At 36.8% G+C, this 20,194-nt stretch overlaps 1 protein-coding gene across 2 annotated transcripts in view; it reads left to right on the top strand.

Moving 5' to 3' along the window:
* Window positions 1-361: 361 nt before the first annotated feature.
* Window positions 362-20,194, top strand: part of LOC132517056 (signal recognition particle subunit SRP54) — a 77,964-nt gene continuing 58,131 nt past the window's right edge. For both annotated transcript variants that reach the window (XM_060143623.1, XM_060143575.1), the window contains exons 1-6: window positions 362-472; window positions 2,926-3,017; window positions 3,989-4,073; window positions 7,984-8,088; window positions 8,891-8,957; window positions 9,036-9,093. In XM_060143623.1, coding sequence (XP_059999606.1) covers window positions 395-472; window positions 2,926-3,017; window positions 3,989-4,073; window positions 7,984-8,088; window positions 8,891-8,957; window positions 9,036-9,093 — 485 coding nt within the window. In that variant the 5' untranslated portion in view covers window positions 362-394. The remainder of the gene's footprint in view (window positions 473-2,925; window positions 3,018-3,988; window positions 4,074-7,983; window positions 8,089-8,890; window positions 8,958-9,035; window positions 9,094-20,194) is intronic.

Raw genomic sequence — 20,194 nt, 5'->3', positions numbered from 1 at the left:
CCTTTTTTTCATTTAAAAATGTACATAACACATCAGTCAGTTATTCATATTTACAAGTATGTCCAAAATGAATACATTTAATTTGAGATGTCATCATTTCTTCAAAGCATATTATCTGACATGTTAAATTTGCTGATTCATACAGAATATTCCAGTTAGGTATTCAAATATAAGCCATCATAACCAAGTGGTAGCTTCAGCTTCTGGACCTGACAGTATTGAAGATGTAGGTTGAGGCTATAGAAGTTGCAGTATCTAAACACTAGAGTACTTTAATTTGAACTAACTCTTCTTTAGAAGTCTTCAGTTATGGGAACTGGTGTTGATTGTTTATAGATGTTTTAATTTTTTTCCTTCCTAGAGTTTCTTGTAATCACGTCTTAAAGTCTTCAGGATGGTACTAGCAGACCTTGGAAGAAAAATAACATCAGCATTACGCTCATTGAGCAATGCCACCATCATCAATGAAGAGGTATGTAAAATATGTAAAATACATGTGATTGTACATCATCACTAGCATTGGAGGTGGATGATTAGTAATCTCTATGTAAATACCAGTAGATAAAACCCAGAAATGGATACACTAGATAGCGTTTTTTATTGAGAAATCAACTGTCTTAATTTCAACTTTCAGTAATGAATTACCCCCCAAAAAACAAAACAAAACCCACCTTAACTTACATGTAATAATGATGTACCTTTTATATTTTGAAAATGGCTTAGACCTGGAAATATACTTTTGCTTTCTCTCTTGACATAGGCCTAAAACTTTAGTATCCTGCTTCTTGACTAGGCATGCATGTATCTGACCTTTTCTCTTTGACTTTTATTTAGTATTCTTATAAAAGGCTAGTATTTCCATCTTGGCTACTGTGATTCACTTCCTCTGTAATCCTCATTCATTTGTTTTGGAAATTTGGTAAGCTGACTCCTTATATGGTATCTGAAATACTTTTCCTCCAGGTTTTATTATTTTAAGTTTAAGGTATTTCTTTCTCCCATTTTTTTCTCCACACATTGTATCTTAATGGTTTGTCAACTGAAAAAAGAAGATTATAGTATACTTTATATTTTGTGGTACCAATGGGAAAGTACTGAATTTGGTTTTAGAAGACCTTGTTTAGCATCCCACTAAACAAATGGTAGAGATTTGAGCAAGTCAGCTTCAGATTTCTTAATGTATAAAATGAGAAAATAGCATTTACCTTTCAAGATGATTTTAAGGATCAAATGAAATAATAGATAAAAAGTACTTTCTAACTTGGAGGTTTAAAAAAATTCTAAGATAGAATTTGATATCAACACTTTAATAAGCTAATGGAATTAAATAATTTGGGGACCATCTTTGAGCTCGGCTAGTCCAGCCTCTCATTTAACAGCAACGGAAAGTCAAGTTTCACATGTTTATTTATTGGAAGAAACAGGATTAGAATCTTTTTTCTAAATCCTATTTTTATAATTTTCCTAATTCCAAGGCTTTTTCTAATAATTATTATTAAGTAATAAACCATAATTTAAACCATTGTTTAGCCTTTGAAATTCTGAACAAATAAAACAACAGCTTTCCAAACAGTTTTCCCTGTTGCATAACCCTTATGGTGTTTGTGTTTATGGTAGGAAAATAAGAAAGAGACCAGGGAGAAGAGGTTGGTGGGAAGTAAAATAACAGATGTTGCTTGAATTGGCAGTTGTTTCTCTGTTCTTGGTACTTGCTACTAGGGAATTCACAAGGAGAAATCCCTCTAATGAGAGATCAGTTCCATTTTTATCAATCCCTTTAATGAGGGATAGAGAAATCTGATAAGCCGCTGTATGACATATGACCGAAGTTGATGATGAGAATTCATTCAAGAAGTAATTGAGGGGCTTCCCTGGTGGCGCAGTGGTTGAGAGTCCGCCTGCCGATGCAGGGGACACGGGTTCGTGCCCCGGTCCGGGAAGATCCCACATGCCGCGGAGAGGCTGGGCCCGTGAGCCATGGCTGCTGAGCCTGTGCGTCCGGAGCCTGTGCTCCGCAACGGGAGAGGCCATAGCAGTGAGAGGCCCGCGTACCACAAAAAACAAAAAAGAAGTAATTGAGGGCCTACATTTTTGCAAACATTTTTGCTGGCACCAGGGCTATAGCAGTAAACAAAGTAGACTAAAATTCCCATTCTCACGGAGCTTACATTCTAATCTGTAAACACTTATTTCCATGAGCAGCTAAGGGCTCATCTTTTTTAGAGATTTTATAGCTTGTGACCATTTAACCACAGTGCCTTGCACCTCAACAAATATGTGATGATAGTGAGTTATTAATGGAGGATAGTTTCCTTTTCAACTTTGTTCCTCTGCTCTGAGTGGAAGTAGTAAGGCTGCTAAGTCAGACTGAGTCATTTTCTTTTGTCACATTTTCCTCCATGATAGTCCAGTTAAGCAGATGTTGTGAATATACAGTGCTGCATATCAGCAACAGGAATTCAATGACATAGAAAACTTCAATGGCAACATGTATTGTGTAGTAACTTTTTGGCTTGTATATCATATTTCCTATTATTACTTTAACGTAGGGATAAAATTGTGACGGTTAATACCTGGTTGAATAAAACAAAGTGGAATGTCTTTTGTTTTGGCCGTGCTGCATGGCTTGCGGGATCTTAGTTCCCCTACCAAGGATCGAACCCCTGCCCCCTGCAGTGGAAGCTCAGAGTCCTAACCACTGGACCATCAGGGAATTCCCTGAAATGTCTTATTTTGACAAAATGACTAGACATTTAGTAAGATTCTCTCTCGAAGACTAACTGAAAACCTTTCCGCCCCCCAATGGTATAGTATTGTTTTTATTAATATTAAGTTATGGTAGTATATGATGACTGGTCAATCATTGTTTTTGTATGGTTTAAATGATACAATGGGCGTTTTAAGTTTTTATTTATTTACTTGCAGGTGTTAAATGCTATGCTAAAAGAAGTATGTACAGCATTATTGGAAGCAGATGTTAATATTAAACTAGTGAAGCAACTAAGAGAAAATGTAAAGTAAGTTAAATTAATCAAGTAAAAAACAGGCAAAACTAAATATAGTTTACTGGGATGAGGAGCTAACTAGAAAAGTCTGCCATATTTTGAAATGTTCTTGCTATACAGCACTGGGAAATAACAGAACTCATATGTTGGAAGACTTTGTTTATAGTACATTTCCATTATGATGGTTCAAAGAATAAACTACATGTGGCTTTCATTTAATTATGGATTTCTTTCCATTCTACTACTCCTTTATCTGAATGGATTCAATCGTATACTGTATAGTATTTTAATAGAAGAGCCTGTTAACAATTTAGATGCATCGTAGAAAAGTGGTGCCATTTTAATCCTCTTCAGACTAAAGATGACATTAATCAGCCTCCTTTATTATTGGAGAATTATATTCTTTTTTGTCCCCTTTTGGTTTCTCTGTCCATATTTGAATAAAGGAGTAACGTGTGTGGTCTCAGTTATTGTGTTAATTGGGAGGGGCACTGACTGGGACAGGGCACATAGAATAATTGAGGGCACCTCGATTAGCTGCCTGAATCCTAGCCCTTGTCGTGCTCAGGCCATCCCTCCTTTTCATATTGTCAGACTGGGTACTAAATAGAGAACTACTAGCATTTAAGCATTTACACTACAGGAAGTAGTCTTATTTTCTGCTAGGTGTAAACATGTATAAATTCTGTATGCTGCCAGAAAAATAAAATCAATACTTTACATTAATATGAGGACAAATTAATATTTGGACTTTCAAAAGAAAGCCTTGAAAAACTAACAAAAGTCTTGCATCTAACATTTCATGGTAAATTCTTTATGGTATGGACTTATGACTCAGTAGTAATTGTACGCATGTTAATTAGAATACTATTAATATGAATGATTGAATATTCTTACATTCTTTGGGGCAAAAGCTAATTTTCTTTTTAGAGTGCCTTAACTGACTTTTCCCCCTTCTACCCTCAAAAACCATCATCATGAAGGTCTGCAATTGATCTTGAAGAGATGGCATCTGGTCTTAACAAAAGAAAAATGATTCAGCACGCAGTATTTAAAGAACTTGTGAAGGTAAAAGTATATCTAGCTTGTGCTGTGATTTTCTGTAGACTCACTACATTAGCACTGCAAACAGTAATACTATTTCAGAATACTTTTTTGTGTTTTTATAGAATATTTATCTGTATTAAAAATATTAATTGAAGGATTGTTAACTTTTCTGAAGTGGCTTATTTTTATCATAGGCTTTCCTGAATACAAAATTCTGAGTACAGATATGAAGGCCAGTATTACTCCTGCAAAAAAATGCCAAAGCCAAGTTACAAAAAGTAAAACTTCACTATATATTAATTGATGGAAGAGCCTCTCTGAGTTTATCCTCTTTTAATATCAAGTTTTGCCTATTGAGTATCTTGCTTTTGTACAGAAAGTCACTCTTGGCAAGAGTTCTTTTCTACACTTTCATTGTGTCAAAAAGTCCCTTTGAAAAGATCAGATATCCCTATTCTTGCCTAGATTTTAAGCAATTTTGAATTAGTGAAGTTTTATTTTGCAAGTTGTAAATATAGCCTATTGCCCTGTTCACCTTAGAATTGATATTGCTGCTGCTGTTGTGAAAATTATGATGAGAGTCTTAGAGCTTTAGAAAATATGTTTGAGTCCAGTCATAGGGGAAAAAAAGAAAGGAACTAAAAAAAATTTTTTAAGAGCAACAGGTATCTGCTAGTGGTCTCGAGTATTTTTCCCTATGTTGTGTGAATAGTTTCACTTAACTCCTTTGGTTCTAGCAGAGCTGATTGGTACTTTGAAAAAGTCTAGTACCTTGGATGGTTGTGTCATTTCAGTTTAGTCCTGTAGACTAATTAATTAAGTCTAATTAATTAGTCTACAGGACTTAATTAACTAATTAAGTCCTGTAGACTAATTAGTCCTGTAGACTAACTTTCCCTCGTGGCGTAGTGGTTAAGAATCTGCCTGCCAATGCGGGGACACGGGTTTGAGCCCTGGTCTGGGAAGATCCCACCTGCCACGGGGCAGCTAAGCCTGTAAGCCACAACTACTGAGCCTGTGCTTTAGAGCCCACGAGACATAACTACTGAGCCCACATGCCACAACTACTGAAGCCCACGTGCCTAGAGGCCTGCTCCGCAATGAGGGAAGCCACTGCAATGAGAAGCCCGCGCACCCCAGGGAAGAGTAGCCCCTGATCGCCTCAACTAGAGAAAGCCTGCATGCAGCAACGAAGACCCAGTGCATCCAAAAATAAATAAATATATTTATTAAAAAAAAAAAAAAGAAATTCAGAACCTAAAAGAGGTCAGGAAATTTATCCAGTTTTCCTTCTCAGTTTGCAGTTGAGAAAAGTAAGACAGTTAGTGGTAGACCCAGGTCTGATCTCCAAACTCCTCACAATATTTCCAGATTGTTTTTCTTCTAACACCAGAGGTCAGCACAGGGTGAGTGAACATTTTTATTTTTAGGGGTTGGAATCTTTCGGCAATTCTGGAGCATCAAGTGCTTTGTTAAGATGGCTTTACGGAGTACCTACTTTATTCTAGGCAGTATGCCAAATACTGCTGATAACAAAGATGAAAAAGACTGGGCCTTATACTCAGAAGCTCATGGTCTAGGGCAGTGGTGTAAAAAGCAAGGCCAAAACTGTTTTCATAATAACACTAAGACATTATTTGCGTTTTTTCAGCCTTCTTTACTGCAAAAGCAATGGTGGGTAAAACCACTGGGTAAAACTCCCTAGCATGAATCAAGGCAGTGGTACCAAACTATACTAGTAGTCATTGAACTCCTTCCTCCCACACACTTGCAGTGAAGGAAAAAAAAAAGCCAGTTTCATTTAAGAATGTCTTTGATGGAGCAGTAGAGGTTATTAGTAGTACTAAATCTTGACCCTTGAATACACATGTGTTTATAAGATTTTGTGTGATGAAATGGGAAGTATGCAGAAAGCCCTGTTGCTGTGTACTGAAATTTGATGGTTGTCTTGAGGAAAGCAAATGTGTAATTGTTTGATTGCAAGCTGAGCTAGCCACTTCTTTCATAGAACGCCATTTTTACATGAATGAACAACAGACATAATCTGTGGTTATTTACACTTGGGCCTTTGGCAGATATTTTCTCCAAAGTAAATAAAGTGAGCTTGTCACTTTAAGGCAAATAACTAACGGTATTGTAGCCAGTAATGAAATTCCAGCTTTCAGGTGAAAACTAGAAGCTTGAATCTCCACCATGAGTGTCACAGTGTCCCAATATTTAACTTTTCTAGTGAGATCATTATTGATATTAATAAATAAAATGTTTTGATGTTGTATAGTGAAATGTGTCAACAATGGAAGAGCTGCCTGAGTGAACCAATATTCTCTAAGTGATTAATGTATGATGTTACAAAAGCATGCACCAGGATAAGATCGATTCAAAGTCCAAGATAGAATAACAGATTTTAATGTAATATAGAGTATGAAAGTTCAGTACTGCTGTTCTAGGATGTAGGAGGAAGATAAGATATATTTATTTTAAAAAATCATTATTCAATAAAACTTATAGGTTGCAAATAGTAGGTTCATAGAGAGCTGAGTGATTCTGCCATGGGATATAGGGAATGGAGGTGAATATGGGGCCGCATTAGTGTTCTGAAAGGATCTAGGAGGAAGGGCAGTGGATTTATGTTTAAGATAGATTTTGTTCATTTCAACCCTGTGCCTGAGAGGGAGATCACAAAATGTGTTTTCTTTTCCTCCCTTTTCTACCACATGGCTTTCCTTGAAATTCACGTATAATATGGATTATGTAACCTTTATGGTATCATCTAGCATGGGCTCAGCAAATTTCTCTTTAAGAACAAATAGTTTTGGCTTTGTGGGTCATATGGTCTCTGTTGCAACTACTCAGGTCTGGTGTTATAGCACAAAAGCAGTAAATGAATGGGCATGTCTGTGTTCTATTAAAACTTTATTTACACATAGTTGTAAATACGGTCTATGTCATCTGGTCCTAGGACAATTAACTACTATTATGGTTTTATTATCATATGGAGATACAGGTTTCAAGCTCCGAACAACTGACTTGGAACTGAATTATTTTTTTAAATGAACTTTAAAAATGCCTCATACTTGTTTATTTGGGGACTGTCCATATATGTATCAATGCCTTAATTTTCCACTGATTGTCATTATAAAATTAGTGATTATTTTTTACTAGCACTTTAAATATAATAACTTTATAGAACAGTACATCGGCATTGGAGAATTTAATATTTGACTGACCTGGAAAGTCTTTCACATGTAATTTGTAATTTTGTTCATATATAAACATTTGTCAAATGGAACATGAAGATAGGTACTGTCCCAATATGGTAGCCATTAGCCGCATGTGGTTATTGAGCACTTGTAATGTGGCTAGTCCAAATTGAGATGTGCTGTAAGTAGAAGATACATGTCAAGTTTTAAGACCTAGCATGGCAAAAGGGAATATAAAATATTTTATTAATTTTTAAATATAGATTACATGTTGAATTATAATATTTTAGATATATTGAGTTAAATAAAATATTAATATCACTTGTTTTTACTTTTTTTAATGTCACTACTAGAAATTTAAATATTCATATGTGGCCTGCACATATATTTTATATTATATTTCTGCAGTGCTGTTGTAGATTGCTCCTTTGGCTCAAACTTGGTCTCACATTCACACTCCAGCTTGTTCTAAAAAATATTTTGAGATCCTTACCTCTGAATTGGTTTGGGAGTATAGGCTTGCTTATGACTTCACAGTGTACTATTTTAAATTTTTAAATTTCACTACGTGTGTACAAAGGGAAATAAAGTTGTATTAGAATGGTAGGATTATGGTTGCCGCTTATATTTAAATGTCTATAAGTTACTTTTTCAAGTTAAAAGTTGTGGGGAGAGGGGTTTTGAATGTAAGCATAGGTTAACCTGATTTTATTTTTGTTTTTGGTTTGTAGCTTGTAGACCCTGGAGTTAAAGCATGGACACCCACTAAAGGAAAACAGAATGTGATCATGTTTGTTGGATTGCAAGGGAGTGGTAAAACAACAACATGTTCAAAGGTAAATTATACTTAATTAAAAAAACAAAGTCATGGAGAAGATATGTTTGTATAAATCAAGTTTTACGTTAAAGTCAGGATTTGTAGTATTGTTCCTTTAAAATTTTGTGTTGTTTGATGTATCTATTATGTTTTTGTAATAGCTCTTTGTAGGATAAGAGCAAAGAATCCCATAGTCTTTCTCGTGATAGCTTTTTGCAAGAATGGTAGACTTCTATATAACTATGCTGTTTCTTTTACCAAAAAGACTGTTCCTGTCCTTTAAGGAGATGAGGATATGATTTTTGGAGAAGTAAACGTGGAAAGTTTACCTTAACTCCTATGGCTCAAGACTCCCTTTTCACAATGTCTCACCCAGTGTAATACATATGAATCTTCATTTTGCATATCTTTTTGCTAATTTTAAATTCATTATACCACCCCTTCCTCCATAATTGGGTAACTCAACTTTGTTACCAGATTTTACTCCACAAGCCTCAACTTTGTATAGTTTAGAAAGAAAAAAAGAGGAAAGGATTATTTCTTAGAGGGTTATGTTATTGTTTGTTTTTAATTAACGTTAATAACATTTTTTACCGTGATCATTTGTTGCTTCATCATTTTATATCCTTCGAATGTGACTGTATGGCACTTAGAATTTAAACTCTTTAGGAAATTTTCTATACTCAGAATTTAGTAATATTACTTTTAGGAGAATATGAGCAGTTTTATTTTACTCCTTAAGTAAATAACAAGTGTAAACAGAAACAATTACATGTATAATAAATTTGTATTTATTGATTTTTAAAATCTTCCTTTCCCAGTTAGCATATTACTACCAGAGGAAAGGTTGGAAGACCTGTTTGATATGTGCAGACACATTCAGAGCAGGTATTGTGTTCATATTTGAAAATTGTTTTCTGAAATTTGTATTTTCAAGTTTGAGGACTCATTAACTCTATTTCATAGGGGCTTTTGACCAACTAAAACAGAATGCAACCAAAGCAAGAATTCCATTCTATGGAAGGTGGGTTCCAGTTTTTATTTTTATACTCATGTGTCTCACCTTATCTGTCTGACTTTATTTAATGCTATCTGGTCACATTTTAATATACACTTATAAGCTTAAATCCTTTCTGGAACAAAGTAGAGGTATAATTAATACATTGTTATCTTTTGTTATTGTAACATGACTCTTCTGACCCAGCCTGATAGATCAGAGCAGATGTTGTTTAGTTTATAATTCTGCCTGTACTTATCATCCTGCCTTGCATGCTTTCCAGCATCCTTCTGCTTCTATTCCAGTTGTTTAAGACCTATCTGAAGCATTCCTCCATCCAACACACTGGTGAATTCCATATTGTCTGGTTCTTTAGTACATCATCTTTGAAAGTTTGTGTTTGATCATCCTAAAATGCTTTGTGATCTTTAGTTATCTCAGAGATTCTGATCGTTGCTATCCTTCATTTGCTACATTACTGTTCAATTAGGTGGTTTGTATATGTTAAAATGACTAATTAAAAGAATCGAGTCGAGATTGAATTTAGAAGGACCTATTTGAGGGAGTAGCATTTCTCTTAATGTTATTAATATCAATATAAAAAGATTATTAATATAGAAAGCTTAAAGAAGCTAAAATTTGAGGTAATTAAATGAATGATATCATTTTGTTGGTCTTTGTTTTCTACTTTTTGGCTGGCCAAGAAAACTGGTGAACTTTAGCTATGGTATGTTCTTTATTTAAATTCTTTTTCTTTTAGTGTGGTTTTTTTGTTTTGTTTTGGTTTGGTTTTGGCCATGCCACATGGCATGTGGGATCTTATTACTTCTCTGACCAGGGATTGAACCTGGGCCCTTGACAGTGAAAGCGTGGAGTCCTAACCACTGGACCACCAAGGAATTCCCTCTTTTAGTTATTTTTTTATTTTTTATTTTTTGCGGTACGTGGGCCTCTCACTGTTGTGGCCTCTCCTGTTGCGGAGCACAGGCTCCGGACGCGCAGGCGCAGCGGCCGTGGCTCACGGGCCCAGCCGCTCCGCGGCATGTGGGATCTTCCTGGACCGGGGCACGAACACATGTCCCCTTCATCGGCAGGTGGACTCTCAACCACTGCGCCACCAGGGAAGCCCTTTTAGTTATTTTCTTATGATAATTTCTAGCAAGTAGATTAAAGAATAATGTTAGGAATTTTATTTTTAGGATAAGAACTTTTTCTTACATAGATTTAAAAATCAAGGGATAATAAACAGCTGTACCTTTAGGGTTCACAATTTGCAAATGATATAATTTAGTTGATAATTACTTGAACTATCAGCCAAAGCCAGAGCATTGATTTTTAACCAGTATTCTCAGTACCGTTTATTAAATAATCTCTCCTTTGCTTATGTAAACTTAAATAACATACTACGTATATGGAGTAAAGTATTAGCAGTCATTGTTTCCTCCAGGAGAGATGAAGTAAATGGGGCTGGGGGGAGGACTTGAACTGTATCTCCAATATTAAATTTACATATTAGCATTTATTGGGGGGGTGGTAGATATGTTTGTTATAGTATCATTTGTTCTTTTTTTAAAAAAACACTATTTTAATTAAAAATTTTAAAGAAGTGAAAGCACTAGCAGTTTCACTTCCCAATTATCAGCTTGTAGCATGTCCATCTGTGCTTTTTTCAGTGTCTATATAAACAAATACACAGACATACATAGATAATTTTTAACTGAAATGGACTCTTATGTGCTTTGTACCTTGATTGCTTTGGTAGTGGTTATATGGGTTGTGTAAATTTGTCAAAGCTCGTTAAAATGAACAATAAAAATAGTGCATTTTATTGTATGTAAACATACCACTATACAGTTGATTAAAAATGGGATCTTATGACAAGGTAGTTATTACTCTTGGGAAGGAGTGAGGTGCTAATTATGTTGTTTTCTTGATCTGGGTGTGTTTGCTTTGTGAAAATTCACCAAGTTTATAATTGTACAGCTTTTCCACATATATGTTATACTTCATTAAAATGTTTACTTAAAAAATGGGATCTTAATAATTCTGGGCAATATACTGTTTAAGATAATTCTTTTTTATGACATCATTGTATTCCATTAATCAATGCCCTTATGAACATCTTTGATAATATTTCTTTCTACATTTGTAAGTTTTATTTTAATAGTATCTTTATCTTTTTTTTTTAATTTGCATGCATTGGGTCTTTGTTGCTGCACACGGACTTTCTCTAGTTGAGGCTATTGGGGGCTACTCTTCGTTGTGGTGTGAGGGCTTTTCATTGCGGTGCGCGGGCTTTTCATTGCGGTGGCTTCTCTTGTTGCGGAGCATGGGCTCTAGGCACATGGGCTTCAGTAGATGTGGTTCGTGGGCTCTAGAGTACAGGCTAAGTAGTTGTGGCACACAGGCTTAGTTGCTCTGTGGCATGTGGGATCTTCCTGGACCAGGGATAGAACCCATGCCCCCTGCATTGGCAGGTGGATTCACAGCCACTGTGCCACCAGGGAAGTCCTTCTTAATCATATTTTAAAATAGCTGGTAATGCTAATTTTCGTCTTCTTTTTCAACATTTATTGCTTCTTTCACCTGCTTATTTTCCTGGGAAAATTTTGGATTTTTTTAATCAAGTTCTAGAAAGAAAAATCTCCCTGAAATTGTGATTAGAACTACCGTGAAACCAATTAATTGAGGGGAGAACTGACATCTTTACCATACGTGTATAGTTCCATTCAGGAACCTGCTATGTCTTTTTTGTTTAAAAAAATTGTCCTTAAGTATAATAGTTTTCTTCATTTAAGGCTCACATATATTCTTATTAAGTATATTTCTACCTGATTTTTGTTGTTAATTTAGGGGGAAACTTTTTTTTTTTTGCGGTACGCGGGCCTCTCACTGTTGTGGCCTCTCCCGTTACGGAGCACAGGCTCCGGACGCTCAGGCTCAGCGGCCATGGCTCACGGGCCCAGCCTCTCCGTGGCATGTGGGATCTTCCCGGACTGGGGCACGAACCCGTGTCCCCTGCATCGGCAGGCGGACTCTCAACCACTGCGCCACTAGGGAAGCCCTACTTTTAGTTTTTTGAGAAACCTCCATACTGTTTTCCACAGCGGCTGCACCAGTTCACATTCTTACCAACAGTATACAGGGATTCGCTTCTCTCCTCGCCAACATTTGTCTTTTGTATTCTTTTTGATGACAGCCATCCTTTTGTAAGCATTTTATAAAATAATTAAATATTCTTGTAAAACATGACTTTTAAGTTACGTAGCATTCTATCAGATGGCTATGCTATCATTTATTAAATAAATGCCCTACTGTTGGCCATTTAAGGTTTTCCAACTTCTTGGTCTTAAAAATATAGCCAAAATGAATAGTATGTAATGTTGTTTCTGTGAAATTGTTATGACATACTCCTACAAGTTGAAATTGGATCAAACAGTCTGATCATTTTGGCTTTTGGTTTTTAAAAGGAAAATGTCTCAAAAGTTTAATTTCATTCCTATTTTACTACATTTTCACAATCCTCAAAACTGTATTTAATTTGGGACTTCCACTGGCTAAGACTCTGAGCTCCCAACACAAGGCGCCTGGGTTCGATCCCTGGTCAAGGAACTGGATCTCACATGCATGCCATAACTAAGAGTTCACATGCCACAACTAAGAAGTCCACATGCCACAACTAAGAAGTCAGCATGCCAAAACTAAGAGTCCACATGCCACAGCTAAAAGATCCTGCACACCACAACGAAGATCCTGTGTGCCACAACTAAGACCTAGCACAGCCAAAATAAAAAATAAATAAATAAATATTAAAAACAAAAAAACCAAAACTCTATTCAACTTGAAAATCAACAAACGAGATCTCATTTTAATTTGGCTTCTTTTGATTATTGGCAACTTTTGATACAGTTCAATACTGTCAAATGAAAAAAACATACAGTGTTAACAAAAAGTTTCCGCCTGGGCTTGCCTGGTGGCACAGTGGTTGAGAGTCCGCCTGCTGATGCAGGGGACATGGGTTCGTGCCCCCGTCCGGGAAGATCCCACATGTCGTGGAGTGGCTGGGCCCGTGAGCCGTGGCCACTGAGCCATGTGAGAGGCCCACGTGAGAGGCCCACGTACTGAAAACAAAACAAAACAAAACAAAACAAAAAAACTAAAAGTAGAACTACCATATGACCCAGAAGTTCCACTCCTGGGTATACATTCGAAAAAAAACCCCACTAATTCGAAAAGATACATGTACCCCAGTGTTCATAGCAGCATTATTTATAATTGCCAAGATATATCCCCAAATACAGTAAGTTAAACAAAATGAGAAGACAGAGAAATATGCAGCAGTTGAAGGAGCAAGGTAAAAACCCACCAGACCTAACAAATGAAGAGGAAATAGACAGTCTACCTGAAAAAGAATTCAGAGTAATGATAGTAAAGATGATCCAAAATCTTGGAAACAGAATGGAGAAAATACAAGAAACGTTTAACAAGGACCTAGAAAACTAAAGAGCAAACAATGATGAACAACACAATAAATGAAGTTAAAAATTCTCCAGAAGGAATCAATAGCAGAATAACTGAGGCAGAAGAACGGATAAGTGACCTGGAAGATAAAATAGTGGAAATAACTTCCATAGAGCAGAATAAAGAAAAAAAATGAAAAGAATTCAGGACACTCTCAGAGACCTCTGGGACAACATTAAACACAACAACATTCGAATTATAGGGGTCCCAGAAGAAGAAGAGAAAAAGGAAGGGACTGAGAAAATATTTGAAGAGATTATAGTTGAAAACTTCCCTAACATGGGAAATTAGTCAATCAAGTCCAGGAAGTGCAGAGAGTCCCATACAGAATGAACCCAAGGAGAAACACGCCAAGACACATATTAATCAAACTATCAAAAATTAAATACAAAGAAAAAATATTAAAAGCAGCAAGGGAGGGGTTTCCCTGATGGCGCAGTGGTTGAGAGTCCGCCTGCCAATGCAGGGGACACAGGTTCGTGCCCCAGTCCGGAAGGATCCCACATGCCGCGGAGCAGCTGGGCCCGTGAGCCATGGCCGCTGCACCTGCGCGTCCGGAGCCTGTGCTCCACAACGGGAGAGGCCACAACAGTGAGAGGCCCGTGTACCGCAAAAAAAAAAAAAAAGCAAGGGAAAATCAACAAATAATATACAAGGGAATCCCTGTAAGGTTTAACAGCTGATCTTTCAGCTAAAACTCTGCAAGCCAGAAAGGACTGGCAGGACATATTTAAAGTGATGAAAGGGAAAAACCTACAACCAAGATTACTCTGCCCAGCAAGAATCTCATTCAGATTTGACGGAGAAATTAAAACCTTTACAGACAAGCAAAAGTTAAGAGAATTCAGCACCACTAAACCAGCTTTACAACAAATGCTAAAAACTTCTCTAGGCAGGAAACACAAGAGAAGGAAATGACCAACAAAAACAAACCCAAAACACTTTAAAAAATGGTAATAGTAACATACATATCAATAATTACCTTAAATGTAAATGGATTAAATGCTCCAACCAAAAGACATAGACTGGCTAAATGGATGCAAAAACAAGACCCATATATATACTGTCTACAAGAGACCCACTTCAGACCTAGGGACACATACAGACTGAAAGTGAGGGGATGGAAAGAGATATTCCATGCAAATGGAAATCAAAAGAAAGCTAGAGTAGCAATTCTCAAATCAGGAAAAATGGACTTAAAAATGACTATTACAAGCGAAAAAGAAGACACTACATAATGATCAAGGGATCAATCCAAGAAGAAGGTATGACAAATGTAAATATTTATGCACCCAACATAGGATCCTCTCAATACGTAAGGCAAATGCTAACAGCCACAAAAGGAGAAATCGACAGTAACATGATAATAGTAGGGGACTTTAACACCCCACATTCACCAAAGGACAGATCATCCAAAAGGAAAATAAATAAGGAGACACAAGCTTTAAATGACACATTAGACAAGATGGACTTAATTGATATTTATAGGACATTCCATCCAAAAACAACAAATACACTTTCATCTCAAGTGCTCATGGAACATTCTCCAGGATAGATCATATCTTGGGTCACAAATCAAGCCTTGGTAAATTTAAGAAAATTGAAATCATATAAGTATCTTTTCCCACCATAATGCTATGAGACTAGATATCAATTACAGGAAAAGATCTGTAAAAAATACAAACACATGGAGGCTAAACAATACGCTACTAAATAACCAAGAGATCACTGAAGAAATCAAAGAGGAAATAAAAAACTACCTAGAAATAAATGACAATGAAAACAGGACAACCCAAAGCCTATGGGATGCAGCAAAAGCAGATCTAAGAGGGAAGTTTATAGCAATACAATCCTACCTCAAGAAACAAGAAACATCTCAAATAAACAACCTAACCTTACACGTAAAGCAATTAGAGAAAGAAGAAGAACAACAACAAAAAACCAAAGTTAGCAGAAGGAAAGAAATCATAAAGATCAGATTAGAAATAAATGAAAAAGAAATGAAGGAAATGATAGCAAAGATCAATAAAACTAAAACTTGGTTCTTTGAGAACATAAAATTGATAAGCCATTAGCCAGACTCATGAAGAAGAAAAGGGAGAAGACTCAAATAACCAGAATTAGAAGTGAAAAAGAAGTAACAACTGATACTGCAGAAATACAAAGGATCATGAGAGATTACTACAAGGAACTACATGCCAATAAAATGGACAACCTGGAAGAAATGGATAAATTCTTAGAAAAGTACAACCTTCCAAGACTGAACCAGGAAGAAATAGAAAATGTAAACAGACCAATCACAAGCACTGAAATTGAAACTGTGATTAAAAATCTTCCAACAAAGGAACTTCCCTGGTGGCGCAGTGGTTAAAATCCGCCTGCCAATGCAGGGGACACGGGTTCAAGCCCTGGTCCAGGAAGACCCCACATGCTGCAGAGCAACTAAGCCCGTGCTCCACAACTACTGAGCCTGCACTCTAGAGCTCACGAGCCACAACTACTGAGCCCACGTGCCACAACTACTGAAGCCTACGTGCCTAGAGCCTGTGCTGCACAACAAGAGAAGCCACTGCAATGAGAAGCCCACGCACCGCAACAAAGAGTAGCCCCCGCTCACTGCAACTAGAGAAAGCCCGCATGCAGCCAAAAATAAATAAATAAATTTATATTTAAAAAAATCTTCCAACAAACAAAAGTCCAGGACCAGGTGGCTTCACAGGCAAATTCTATCAAACATTTAGAGAAGAGCTAACACCTCTCCTTCTCAAACTCTTCCAAAATATAGCAGAGGAAGGAACAATCCTAAACTCATTCTTCGAGGCCACCATCACCCTGATACCAAAAGCAGATAAAGTTGTCACAAAAAAAGAAAACTACAGGCCAGTATCACTGATGAACATAGATGCAAAAATCCTCAACAAAATACTAGCAAACAGAATCCAACAACACATTAAAAGAATCATACACCATGATCAAGTGGGGTTTAACCCAGGAATGCAAGGATTCTTCAATATATACAAATCAATCTGTGATACACCATATTAACAAGCTGAAGGATAAAAACCATATGATCATCTCAATAGATGCAGAAAAAGCTTTCGACAAAATTCAACACCCATTTATGATAAAAACTCCCCAGGAAATAGGCATAGAGGGAACCTACCTCAACATAATAAAGGCCATATATGACAAACCCACAGCCAACATTATTCTCAATGATGAAAAACTGAAATGATTTCCTCTAAGATCAGGAACAAGACAAGGCTGCCCACTCTCACCACTATTATTTAACATACTTTTGGAAGTTTTAGCCACGGCAATCAGGAGAAAAAGAAATAAAAGGAATCCTAATTGGAAAAGAAGTAAAACTCTCACTGCTTGCAAATGGCATGATACTATACATAGAGAATCCTAAAAATGCTACCAGAAAACTGCTAGAGCTAATCAATGAATTTGGTAAAGTAGCAGGACACAAAATTAATGCACAGAAATCTCTTGCATTCCTATACACTAATGATGAAAAATCTGAAAGAGAAATTAAGGAAACACTCCAATTTACCATTGCAACAAAAAGAATAAAATATCTAGGAATAAACCTACCTAAGGAGACAAAAGACCTGTATACAGAAAACTATAAGGCACTTTTGAAAGAAATTAAAGACGATACAAACAGATGCAGAGATATACCATGTTCTTGGATTGGAAGAATCAACATTGTGAAAATGACTATAGTACCCAAAGCAATCTACAGATTCAGTGCAATTCCTATCAAACTACCAACAGCATTTTTCACAGAACTTGAAGAAAAAATTTCACAATTTGTATGGAAACACAAAAGACCCTGAATAGCCAAAGCAATCTTGAGAAAGAAAAACGGAGCTGAAGGAATCAGGCTCCCTGAGTTCACACTGTACTGCAAAGCTACAGTAGTCAAGACAGTATGGTACTGGCAGAAAAAACAGAAATATAGATCAGTGGAACAGGATAGAAAGCCCAGAGTTAAACCCACGCACATATGATCACTTTATCTATAATAAAGGAGGCAAGAATATACAATGGAGAAAAGACAGCCTCTTCAATAAGTGGTGCTGGGAAAACTGGACAGGTACATGTAAAAGAATGAAATTAGAACACTTCCTAACACTATACACAAAAATAAACTCAAAACGTATTAAAGACCTAAATGTAAACTCTTAGAGGAAAACACAGGTATAACACTCTATGACATAAATCACAGCAAGATCCTATTTGACCCACCTCCTAGAGAAATGGAAATAAAAACAAAAATAAACAAATGGGACCTAATGAAACGTAAAAGCTTTTCACAGCAAAGGACATCATAAAGGAGGTGAAAAGACAACCCTCAGAATGGGAGAAAATACTTGCAAGCGAAGCAATGGATAAAGGATTAATCTCCAAAACATACAAACAGCTCATGGAGCTCAATATCAAAAGAACAAACAATCCAATCAAAAAATGGGCAGAAGGCCTAAAAATACATTTCTCCAAAGAAGATACACAGATTGCCAACAAACATATGAAAGGATGCTCAACATTTGTAATCATTAGAGAAATGCAAATCAAAACTACAATGAGGTCTTCTGCCCATTTTTGGATTGGGTTGTTTTTTTGTTATTGAGCTGCATGAGCTGCTTATAAATTTTGGAGATTAATCCTTTGCAAGTAAGTCAGAAAGAGAAAGACAAATACTGTATGCTAACACACATATATGGAATTTAAGAAAAAAAAATGTCATGAAGAACCTAGGGGCAAGACAGGAATAAAGACATACACCTACTACAGAATGGACTTGAGGATATGGGGAGCGGGAAGGGTAAGCTGTGACAAAGTGAGAGAGTGGCATGGACATATATAAACTACCAACCGTAAAATAGATAGCTAGTGGGAAGCAGCCGCATAGCACAGGGAGATCAGCTCGGTGCTTTGTGACCGCCTAGAGGGGTGGGATAGGGAGGGTGGGAGGGAGGGAGACGCAAGAGGGAAGAGATATGGGAACATATGTATAGCTGATTCACTTTGTTATAAAGCAGAAACTAACACACCATTGTAAAGCAATTATACTCCAATAAAGATGTAAAAAAAAAAAAAAAAAAACTACAGTGAGGTATCACCTCACACCGGTCAGAATGGCCATCATCAAAAAATCTACAAACAGTCAGTGCTGGAGAGGGAGTGGAGAAAAGGGAACCCTCCTGCACTCTTGGTGGGAATGTAAATTGATACATCCACTATGGAGAACAGTATGGAGGTTCCTTAAAGATATAAAAGTAGAACCAGCATATGACCCATCAATTCCACTACTGGGCATATACCCTGAGAAAACCATAATTCAAAAAGACACATGTACCCGTGTTCATTGTAGCACTGTTTACAGTAGCCAGGACATGGAAGCAACCTAAGTGTCCATCGACAGATGAATGGATAAAGAAGATGTGGCACATATATACAATGGAATGTTACTCAGCCTTAAAAAGAAATGAAATTGAGTTATTTGTAGTGAGGTGAATGGACCTAGAGTCTGTCATACAGAGTGAGGTAACTCAGAAAGAGAAAAACATACCGTATGCTAACACAGATACATGGAATCTAAAAAGAAAAAAAGGGTTCTGATGAACCTAGGGACAGGACAGGAGTAAAGATGCAGACGTAGAGAATGGACTTGAGGACACGGGGCGGGGGAACGGTAAGCTGGGACGAAGTGAGAGGGTGGCGTTGACATATATATACACTACCAAATGTAAAATAGATAGTTAGTGGGAAGCAGCTGCATAGCACAGGGAGATCAGCTCCGTGTTTTGTGACCACCTAGATTGGTGGGATAAGGAGGGTGGGAGGGAGAGGCAAGAAGGAGGGGATATGGGGATATATGTATACGTATAGCTGATTCACTTTGCTATACAGCAGTAAATAACACAACATTGTAAAGCAATTATACTCCAATAAATATGTTTAAAACATTGCTTATAAAAGGGTGTTAAGTGGAAAAGCATGTTAAAACACTATGTAATACAAGTTCAGTTATTAAAGAAAATGTAAAAAAAATTGAGGAATTCACAGCTCATTCAGAAAAGATACGCAGCAGAATCATACAGGATTTTGGGCTTCCCTGGTGGTGCAGTGTTTAAGAATCTGCCTGCCAAAGTAGGGGACATGGTTTCGAGCCCTGGTCCAGAAAGATCCCACATGCCATGGAACAACTAAGCCCGTGCGCCACAACTGCTGAAGCCCGTGTGCCACAACTACTGAAGCCTGCATGCCTAGAGCCCGTGCTCCACAACAAGAGAAGCCACCACAATGAGAAGCCCGCGCACCGAAACGAAGAGTAGCCCCCGCTCACTGTAACTAGAGAAAGCCTGCGCACAGCAACCGAGACCCAACGCAGCCAATAATAAATAAATAAATATGGGGGCTATTTATTGTTTTTAAATAAATTTATTTTAAAAAAAAGAATCATACAGGATTTTGTAATTGGAAAACTGATTACTGCTTCATGCTGCTCTAGAAGTGGGTTGTTATATTTAATACTTATTAGATTTTATACTTCTAAATTGAAATTGTGATCATTATGACTTTTTCAGAGTAGATT

This window comes from Lagenorhynchus albirostris, chromosome 1 (assembly GCF_949774975.1).
Source record: "Lagenorhynchus albirostris chromosome 1, mLagAlb1.1, whole genome shotgun sequence".
In the NCBI taxonomy this organism is placed as follows: domain Eukaryota; kingdom Metazoa; phylum Chordata; class Mammalia; order Artiodactyla; family Delphinidae; genus Lagenorhynchus; species Lagenorhynchus albirostris.
Note: the sequence above shows the minus strand (reverse complement) of the source record. Positions and strands in the feature narration are given on the sequence as shown.